The 11,317-nt window shown below is 29.9% G+C and overlaps 1 protein-coding gene across 1 annotated transcript; it reads left to right on the top strand.

The window, feature by feature from the left end:
- The first annotated feature begins 2,421 nt into the window (after positions 1-2,421).
- Positions 2,422-10,805, top strand: LOC148237910 (carbonic anhydrase 3-like). Its single transcript, XM_088205608.1, has 7 exons — positions 2,422-2,488; positions 6,720-6,771; positions 6,842-6,982; positions 8,784-8,925; positions 9,015-9,211; positions 9,930-10,063; positions 10,138-10,805. The coding sequence occupies exons 2-7, from the start codon at positions 6,723-6,725 to the stop codon at positions 10,303-10,305; spliced, it is 831 nt and encodes a 276-aa protein (XP_088061734.1). The 5' UTR covers positions 2,422-2,488; positions 6,720-6,722; the 3' UTR covers positions 10,306-10,805.
- The last annotated feature ends 512 nt before the right edge of the window (positions 10,806-11,317 follow it).

Below are 11,317 nucleotides of genomic sequence, written 5' to 3'. Positions count from 1 at the left end.
AACCAAATATTATATTTTAAACCTACTTGAAAAATACAGCATACTAGTTACTAGCAGCTAACAATAAATAAAATACTTTTTCATTGCGCCTTTTGGGTCAAAGTTTGCTGTTTTTCTCTATTTTATTTTTAACATCTCAACCAGTAGAAATATTATTGTTTTATTAAATCCCACTTTCAAGATGCATAGCTTCATTTTGCTTAGACTAACGTTCTAGCACATGTACATAGTGTTTCTTCCCGAGAAAAATACCTTATCGAGAATTCTCATTTCTCGAGAAATTTTCATTTATTTTTGTTAAAAATCACTTTTGTACAAATATTTTAAAATGTTTTACAAGCGCAGCGTTTTTTATACCACTGAATAATAAAATATGGGTCTGTGCCGTATGTTTGAAAATATCCATGCTTTCTTGAAAATTTTTATAGAAGTATTTAAAAGGCAAAAAATTGCTCATAATCTAATCGGCCTTATCTTTGTTTTGATAATCTTAGAATTAGATAAGAAGAAATCGCTCTGCGTGGGAATCGGCAGATTGCAAAAATGTGCGGGGGACTATCCACAGAGTTACGCCATAAATTTTGCCAGTCGGCTAATTTAAATCTCGTTTTTTCTATAATCCAAATATTTTTTTTTATCTTTACATTTTTCAAAGTATATCAGAAGTTGCAAGAGCTATTATTGACACTTTTCTCTACGATTCGGATAAAAATACGGGAGCCCAAAATTCCTTTGTAACATAGATCGATTCGTTCTGGTCCTTCAATAATTAAAACAAATCATCTTCCTCTTCTACGATCATTCTGTTATCTGTTTATCAATAATACAAATGGCGAAATAATCTAGTGAAACCATATTGTAGATTAAATAATAAAAACTGGGTTTAATACTAATTTTAATCTGTTAAAAAAATATTTAATAATTTAACTAAAAATAATAATAATTTCTCTTGAAATTTGTTTCAAATTATTAAATGCTTTTTTTTGCGCCGTTTTTACCGTTGTCCTAGTCTTGAATGGTGTCGCTTGTGTGTCCAGATCACGTCAGTAGATCACCACTTTAGTGCCCGCCCTCCAGGGGGGGCGCTTTAACGGTGAAAGCCAGGAAACGGTGAGGCGTAGATGCTCCAACAATAATATGACAGTTCGACTTGGCCTTTGTTTATTTAAATTGTTCCATATTTATACTAAGCTTTAAATCGATACACGTGTATTAATGTCAATCACTTATTAATGAGCAACTTGTGTAAAATATTAATTACAATTAAAAAATTGTAATATTTGTTTATTCGTTGTTGCTATGTGAATTTATTTAATTAAAATAATATGCAGTTAATTTATCGATTCCGACAGTTTGCTTAGCAACCCTTTCAATAAATACATTTAGTGTGTTAATTTGGTTAAAAACAAAGATAGTTGTTATTTAAGACGTGTCCGTAGACCGCAGGCGTCTCCGAAGTGGATTCACTCTGGATTTCGTACGTCGAGCTGGACCAATGGATGCAAGGAGAGAAGCGGCAAATTCTGCGGTCCTCGCTGGTCTGCAGTTAAGTCAGTTTCTTCTCGGTGCGATTTTATGCTTTGAGCTCCGATGTGGATATTCAAGTGTGGATGACAATAGGGTCAAGATCCTCATACGAATTGTCTGCGGTGAAGTCCCTGATTGCCCGCGTATTTATACCGATTGGTAGTTTTTTGTCTGCCCCTTTACGTTGAGACAGTCAATTACAGAAAGATGGCGAGTTTTTTGCAATCAAATTGTCGTTGGCCGCTAAAACATGATGAATATAATGATAAATCATACACTGGTTATCTTTTCTTATGACAGTAGATATTTAATCCTTTCTGATTTATGACGCGTACCGTGTGACTTAATTTGTTAAGATGGTTTCCCCATTTTAAAGAAAAAAAAAAACATTTTTTCTTAAGCGGTTAAAATCACAAGTCAAACTGGTCTTTTTATGACTAATAGGTAGTATACGTTAATCGCTTCAATTATGAAGGGAGGAATGGGTTAGTTGATGAACCGGACAATTTAAACTTAATTCGCGTTTCTTCGATAGTTTTCTATTTAGCATGTATCAGGCCAACAATAAATATCTGTTTCATAAGTGTCCATTGCACCTGCAAGTATATTCTGGTATTTTAGTGCTAGTCTACTATCCTCTAAAAAAATTTGGTGGTGAAATTAAACGTGTGTAGAAAAATGATATATGAGTTTTTACGTCTTTTCAAGTGCCATATATAATTGAATTGCGTCAATTTATGATGGACACAATATACATATATAATTTTTTTTACAAATATTATGTTTTAAATTTCTTAAAACAACATCGCGAGCCATCGATATTCTTAAATGCATAAATGAAATGCAATTAGTTCAATTCAATATGATATCGAACGTTATTATTCAGTCGACGCGCAGTACTTCAAACGTACGTTTCATTTACATTGTGTTAAAAATATAATTGTGAATTCAACACATCGCGGTGAGTCTAGATTACTATGATTTTAGGCAATAATTAAATCTAGATTCTACATTAATTCGTCCGAGAGCCACTCGTGCCGAAAATAATGAACAATCACCCGCATTGTATTCAATACAGCGTCCACTGCCGGAATTGTATTAAACTATGTAAAATTAATTATCGATTTTCTGTACTTCGCAATTGCTATGTAATCTGGCGGATCCAATTCGTAGGGTCATCGAATAAATTTTCCACACCTCCAAACTTCATAAACCCACACTTTGTAATCATGATTGTGTCACGGGTACGTGACGTGTTTGCCGAATTATTAAATAAAATACACGAACAAATCATTTAGCTAGAGAAACAATTATAAAATTTGACAGTATAATTAAGAAAATTTTGTTATTAATAACATAGCAAATTTTATAATACTAATCAAGCTTGTATACATTTTTGGGTCATTGATTATTGGCATAATAATATATTAACACCTTGTACACTTGGATTTTAATTTAATAAATTAGTGTATTTTAAAATAAGCATACTATATTATTTTGTAAATATTTAAAAATTATATCCATAATAAATAAAATAACGGTGGGAGCTAAAACGAGCATAAAAATTCAGTTTGAATTATTTTTTTGAGATTATTCTTTATTGTAACTTATTTTTGTGGCAAAAAAAGTCAAAATTCTTGTTAACTGTTATTATCTAAATATAATTATGAAAAACCAAATGATAAGGGAAATATAATAATGATAAATATAACAAAATGCTTACAGAGCTTACTTTGTATAAAATCACTCGATAGTGCAAAGTGTTATTCAGAATTTCGCTGCATCGCAGCCTGCTGCAAATAAGAACAAAGATGACTCCTAGTAACCATTATAACAAAATAAAATAAATTTCAAAGATTTATAATCATTGAAACTTCTCATAAAAATCCTTTAAAAGACTAAAGCGCGTGAAAGCGACGTAATTTATTTACGTTCAATATGTCTGTGGATAAAACTACAAAAGCAAATATTATTTTTTAAAATAAGATCACTGCTTTCTGAATAGAATGTACAGCTTTTAAATTGGATTGATAATAAAAGAGAGTCAAGTGAGAATTTTATACAAAAGATAAAGCTTCGACACTATACGTCAATTTAGATTTAACTAGAGAAAATTACCAACAGTAAAAACGTGATGGATGAAAAGGAATACGAAGTTATTCCATCCAAATAAACAAAACATGACTGCTACTCTGATTTCATTACTATGTTTTAAAACAATGCGAGTATTAAGTTTGTAACATAATTCTAATCAAACTGTTAAAAATAATATTATATATTTCTTAATGAATATGCATACTTTAAAAAATTATATAAAGATATTATTTACTTCTACAAAAAAATCCAACTGAAATTTATTTATTTATTTATTAAAATTATAACCATCGTGACCTGACAGGCAAATCCAATGCGTCACGATAGTCAAAAGTACTAATACATCATATTACATACAAATATAAACAAGACAAAACAACAGACACAAATCACCTCAACAGGTGTGCATTGTCCCATACGAACTGAACCAAAACTCCATATGTGCAAAAGAAAATTTCAATGTTACTATGGACAGAATTGAGCAGATAAATAGCCTTGGCCAGAGAAGAGTTGGCAAATGCTCCAGTTCTAGACTTAACAGGCAAGAATAGTGGACGCGACCGAGAACTATAACCACCTTCAGGAGCCCACATTTGAAGCTGCTCGAGCACTGAAGGATTGTCTACGATGCCCTTGAGCAATTTCCAGAAGTGTTTAATTACATAAACACTTCTGCGAGTCGACAAAGAAACGTATCCCAGGGCTCCCAAAATAAAAGCACTGGGAAACAAGAACGGATAATACCCGTATTCCTTCAAGTATAAATATCGAAGAAATTTACGTTGTACTTTTTCCAGCTTCAATTCATTACATTGATTCATTACGCCTGGGATCCAAATGATGGAGCTAGTTTCTAGTATGCTGCGGACTAGAGTATCATAAAGAGTGCGCAATACTAAAGTATTCCTGAAGTAACGCGCATTTCTCAAGATAAAACCGAGCATTTTTAAGGATTTGCTATGAGTCTCTGCAATGTGCTGGCTAAATTTCCAACGCTCTTCGAAAGTCACTCCTAAATCCTTAGTTGAAGAAAACCTTTCCATAAAATATCCGCCTAGATGGTATGAATATTTTGCCGGCGTTAATGACCTTGAAAATGAAATTGTGTGACATTTCTTTACACTGAAAGGCAATTGGTTATAGCAAGCCCATTTCCATATAGAGTTGAGATCCTCCTGTAGGTCGAGGGAATCAGAAATTGAATGCATTTTCTTGTAAATTTTCAAGTCATCTGCATATAATAAAAAATCTGAATGCTCTATAGCTGTTTCTATGTCATTAATGAACAATAAAAACAACAATGGACCCAAATTGGATCCTTGAGGTACTCCAGTAGGGGTCTTATATCGTTCTGAAAAGGAGTTATTATACTTGACGAATTGATATCTATTGGTCAAGTAATTTGAGAATAGATATATGAGATCAGAAAACCCGAAATTAGATAACTTTTTTACAAGTAAAGCATGGTTAACTTTATCAAATGCTTTTTCAAAATCTGTGTATACGACGTCCACTTGTACACCAGAGTCCAATGATTTTGAAACATAGTTAGACAAAACCATTAGATTAGTGACAGTGGATCGAGATTTACGGAAACCATGTTGTTGGTCGAGAAGCATACACCTGCAATGATTAAAAATGTATTTATGCAAAACAATTTCAAATAATTTTGCAGGTGATGAGATCAAAGCTATTGGCCTGTAATTGTCAATCTGAGATTTGGGACCATTTTTATGAATCGGAGTGAACATTTCACAATTCTGGAAAACAAGAGGATCTCAAAATTAAATTAAATATAAATTTTAGAGGCTGTAAAATACCAGACTTGCATCCAAATAATAAAATAAATTATACCACAAATATTTTTCCGAAAGAGAATAACATCTTATTCTCATTTTAATATATTTTTTTTTTAATAAATGAAGAAAATACAGAGTAAAATAACATCTTATTCTCTTTCGGAAAAAAATTTAGAGGTTGCTCAAGAACATCCTCTAAATTTATGTATATTTATATACATAAATCTATTAAATATAAATAGCTGGCCACACACGGGCGGATCTGCCCGTCGGATTTGTCCGAAATGGATGTCCGACGGACAAATCCGCCAGTGTGTGGTGTTAAAACTGTCGGAAAGATCCGTCTGTTGTCTGTTGGTTGTCTGTTGTCCGTGCTCAAATGCAGCGTGGTTTTATAAAATACCACAATATTTTTAGCTGTTTTGTGCTAACAATTATCCAACACTAGAATAGATTTTTTAAATTAAATCATGTGCTATGAATAGATTTATGTATTTATTCAGTACTAATAAGATTTAATCCTAAAATAATAAAATTATAAATAAATATTAAATAGATTTTTTTCAATAAGATTAGTAAAAAATCGAAAGCTTATATTTTATAGAGATTTTTCTAAAATATATTCTATTATAGACTAATTATATTTAACGAACAATTTACATTTACTTTTTATTACTATGAAAAGTCTGAATCTTATAGATGTAAAAAATATTTACATGACATCATTCGCAAAATATATTCTTACAAATCAAAAATATATTTCATTTATTTTTACCTTAAAAAACTCATAACATATAACAAATATTTTTTTACATATTATAAATATAAAACATAGCTCGATCGGAATTCACGCAAATGGAACATAATATTTTAGAAAAAATATCAATTACAGATATGCTTGTTTGTTGAATTTGTTAAAACATCAAATATATATTAATAGTCAAGAGTGTGAGAATCAGTTACGTGAAATGCGAATTTAATCATTTTACTGTTCAATATCAAATATCAGTTCGCGTGTACGCAATTTTTACAATTGCTTAACTGGTAGATATTAAAATATACAGTTTTGAGTTACATGCGTGTGTTTATTTTTGTATTAAAATCTGGAAATGTACGAGAAAAAGAATTTCTTTCGAAATCCATTCAAGTTCAAAAAGCTGTCAGACTGACGGAAATCAGTTGGTGGATTATAAAGCTTTTAACTTTAAACTCAACATTGAATTAAGAAATATCAATACTATTATTGTATTAAAAACTTTTTCAGTATAAGATTACCCTTTACTATTATTATAATTTCAGAATATGGATCATAAAGTCAAACAAAATGGGAAGAAAAACGGGAGAGATAAAGGTTTGTTGTTTTTTACGATATTTTATATTGTATTATAATCACATTAAACGCAATTTCAATTATATTACAGAGTATAAAACGGTATTTTCGCAATCACCAATATCTTTGATTACATCTGAGTCTACCGAATGGTCTCCGAGAAAACCATTAATTTACTCAGGTCATTTTAGATCTGACAGGGAAGCATTAATTTCGAACAATGGTTTCACAGGTAAATGTGTATCAACTTTATAAATACGTTAAGCAATAGTAATTGTATAGTTTTATTATAAAAAAACAACATACACAAAACAACTAAAACACATTAAGCAATTTATGACACAATACGGAAGGGTTAATGTGTACTGGAAAACTATATGTATATGTATGATTCAGAAATAACTTTGCAAATGTTCTATATTAGCACGTTATCAGTAATACGAATTTCCCACTAATAATTTTGCATACATTCGAGGAAGTTATTAAGTAACACAATATTAATTTGTATTTCGAAAAAAGTATGTTTAATTTAGAGTATCTAATTTCCGCCGTTTACTAGAATTTAGTAACAAGAGTAATGTAACTTGCAACCACAAAGAAAACGCAGCTAACCAATAAAGAGGGCGAAATTTCATTTCCGCTTCAGGTTTTATATAGTTATTAGTCTATTATAAGAATCGAATATAACATATAAAATAATTTGTATCTTGATGTAGATTACCTAGGTATAAATATTTTCTATATATATGTATATTCAACGTCGGAATAGCGTTGTCAACGACTGATAATCCAGTTGTCGCGGGTTCGAGCCACGGCAACAGACTCGAAATTTTATTTATAAAAATGCGCTATAATTAAAAACTGGCTCCAGCTGCAAAATGACATCTATAGATTATAAATTAAATTACACGTTTATAATTATTTATATAAGTCACCGATTCTCAGTCTGAAAAGTATGGTGTTGATAATTATGTATATAGTAAGATTGATAATTATGTATATAGTAAAATTGCGTCATATCATATTTACTTGTATTGAATTGGGAATCATTTGCTTTTTCTATATTCTATTTCTATTGTTGGTCGGTGAGCTAGAGACCTCTGATTGAAGTTCTTGATGATATTGCCTTAAGCTGAAGTTATCTTTTGGGCTCTGTGTATCCGCATCAATACACATATCCAAACTGGGGAGATTTTGTGCCTCTTAACTTTTATTGCTGCACCCCCTCCACTACAAATTCTTACGGGCCGCCACTGTTTAATAAGTAAGTTCTCACGCTCAGTGCGTCAATTTCAATAAAATCATTTAGAATTGCATGGTGGTCTAATTGATGAACCCGACATATACATATATCTATACTTTGTTGTTTCCATGTGATTTATTCTACAGTACTAATTATTCACAAGCCGTTTTTTTTTCACAAATAACCCTTTAAATCTACTTATGTAACAACACAAGCGTTAGCCTGAAGCCTTACAGCGTGTAGCCTGAACTCTTTAAACATACATATTAAAGCAAAATATACCTTGAGATCCGTTCATGCTGCAGAAAACAGAAAATCCTACACATAAAACTTTTCCATCAATGCACACACCTACAATTAAAATACAATTACCTAAAAAAATACGGCTAAAAATATTTTTCGCAAGAATTCATCATTTTAAATATTATTCTAAAAGCCAAATGTAATTCGAAAGGAGTTGAACTGATTTAATTTATTTCTGGTATAAAATTGGCTAAATTTATTTAATAATAGTATATATTGTATATAATAATTTTAAAAAAAAACATTATTTTTCATAACATATTATAATTAATTGGATAGATTTTAGGCTGTTTACTTTCATAAAATACAACAATACTTTTGAGCGGTTTAAACCTACTTAGGATCTTATATTATAAAGCAATTATTTTTTTTCCAAGGGTTTTAAATATATAAAGCTTGTACACTCCTTTGATGTTCTAATGGGTACGATACTAAATTTACACTGATACTAATAATAAAACAACTTATCTTACATATTCCTTTTCAGCAATGTTAACCCTCAAGCATAAGATGGACCTTCCGATTCTATACGGAGGTCCATTGTCGCGCGATTACGTGTTCGAACAACTTCATTTTCACTGGAGCGAAAATGACTTCGACGGAAGTGAACATTCGATTGATGAGAAAAAGTATTTATATGTACTAATTTTTACTAAAATATATATTCTTGTTTTAGCAATACTCAAATTTATCGATTTTCAAATTAATATTATTTCAGATTTTCAGGCGAAGTACATTTGGTGCATTTTAACAGTAGATATAAAAGTTTCGCTGAAGCATCAAAATATACGGATGGTTTAGCTGTGGCCACTTTTATGCTAAATGTCACAAACGAAACCAACAAATTATTTTCGTACATATCGTCGGCGGTTTCAGAAATAACCGAGAAAAATGAAACGTGCAAATTAAGCTCCGGTATGTATGTGTACACAGTTTGCTGTAAATATATATGCAGACTTTGGATAAATTTACATGTAAAGAGACGCAAAGGAAATACTAGCTATGCTATTTTACACGAGCTCAAATAATAACACAAAGTCTTTGATATTGAAAGTAGATTACTTTAAATTTTATAATATCTATCCTTTTATGATAATTCTATTAATGCATCTGAGAATTTTTCAAATATATTATATATTTATATTAGAGCTAGTAAAATAAGTTTTCTTTCTCTCATTATTTTTATTAGTTCATTAGTTCATTGACTTTTCAATCATGAGAAAATTAATTCAAGACTAACATTGTGATTATATGATTATTATTAAGAAAGCTTATTGTATAGCGTTCTCAATTCTCTTCTTTTCTTTTCATAATATTAACTTGATGTCCATCTAATATTAATTAATAATATAGTCCCTTTATTGTATATTAATTATTTAAAAACTTCCTATTAAAAAATCTGTTTATCAATAAAACCTGTAATGTGCCACAAAATATTGTATGAGAGAATCTGTGCTTGTAGTTTATTAATCCATTTTCATAATAATTATATCTTATAAAAATCTACATGTGTTTATAAAGCGTTTAGCATAAAAAATACATATGTAACAAAATATTTATATATTATATTTCCATTCGCATTTTAATCGAATATACATATGTATATAATAAATATTTTTGCATACGTTTTTAGATTGTTTGCTATGGATTCTAATGGGAAACTTTAACGAATACTTTACATATCACGGTTCTTTGACCACAGAACCGTTCTCGGAAAACGTTATATGGATTGTTCACCCAAAACCAATTAATATATCGCTTGATCAAGTAACGCATATATGGCAATTTCATTAATGTGTGTATTTTGTCTTTAGCAGTGTATTTTCATTTGTATGTTTCAGATAAAGTCCTTTCGGAAAATGGAAATATATCGCAACGGCGAACTAGTGCAGTTCAATTGCAGACCGCTTAAGACAAAACCGCAAGGATTACAAGTGAAATACGTCAAATCAAACTATTTCTTCACTAATATAAATAATAATTTGCTCAATGTAAATTTAAAGCTGTAATTAAAAATAGATGTTGATTGTTTTATAAAACTTTTTATAATGAAGCACAATTTTCTAATAAAGAATATAATTGTGAATTAAATTATATTTATAAGTTAAGAATAAATACTATTGTATTTTTCAATTGAGAGATTTGAAACTATTTTATCTAATAAAATACATTTCTATATTATCCTCTTAATTAAATTATACGACACCAATAAAAATACAAATATTTATTAGTATAATTGTGTATCTTAAATCTAACTAATGAATACATGTTTCGAGATAATCGTGTAAGTGTTCAGCGTTAAAGGCTAACTAAACGCTAAATGTGAGGATTGGAGATCACGCATTGCGTGTTTAGTTTTTCTCGTATAATATTGGTAAATTGACGGTATAATTTTAGCATATTATAATTCTGGTATATTTTTACAAAGTATGAAGTATTTATGTATATATCAATTGCTACCGATAGATAGTATACTATTAAACCAAAATTACCCTCATCCCTTTCCTTCTTTTTACATGGTTAAATAAACCAAATGTTTATTGTGCTATACATATATGATTACTTTGTTAATTTAATACTTGTAAAAATTTAATTTAATAATAAAATCGTGGTTTATTCCCCGAAGTATTACAGGTTTTTGGATGGAAATAAATGGCGAAAATTGGAAAAATTTGGAAAATTAAAAAAATTAAAAACAGATTGACACATTTTTAGTTACAAACATTGCAACACTTGGTTGAATCAAAACTGTTTCGCATAGTGGCAATACTGTCAACCTCATTGTATTGGGCTTTAGGTTGAGTTGGGTGATCAGTGATAACAGATTTTGGATGGAATACGCTGATAACAGTCACAATGGTCTCGGATGTAAAAATATGTTATTTTATTTTTGTATAACTTGTTTATCATTGCACTGTTGTTACATTGAATTTACAATATTTGCATTTTGATTTGTATCCGTATTTTAAATTTTGATTTATATTTTTGTATTGATAAGGTGACCAGACGTACTCCTTTAAG

This window comes from Plectrocnemia conspersa, unplaced genomic scaffold, assembly GCF_051122295.1.
Source record: "Plectrocnemia conspersa isolate PC_06_02 unplaced genomic scaffold, ASM5112229v1 ptg000002l, whole genome shotgun sequence".
NCBI lineage: Eukaryota > Metazoa > Arthropoda > Insecta > Trichoptera > Polycentropodidae > Plectrocnemia > Plectrocnemia conspersa.
This window is presented reverse-complemented; position numbering and strand designations above follow the sequence as displayed.

What these genes read in the sequence shown, in the direction of transcription:
- LOC148237910 (XM_088205608.1), top strand. Translation starts at nt 6,723, where the DNA reads ATGGATCATAAAGTCAAACAAAATGGGAAGAAAAACGGGAGAGATAAA. An exon ending in AACGTGCAAATTAAGCTCCG is followed by an intron (nt 9,212 to 9,929) that starts GTATGTATGTGT and finishes ATACGTTTTTAG; the next exon opens with ATTGTTTGCTATGGATTCTA. An exon ending in TTAATATATCGCTTGATCAA is followed by an intron (nt 10,064 to 10,137) that starts GTAACGCATATA and finishes TGTATGTTTCAG; the next exon opens with ATAAAGTCCTTTCGGAAAAT.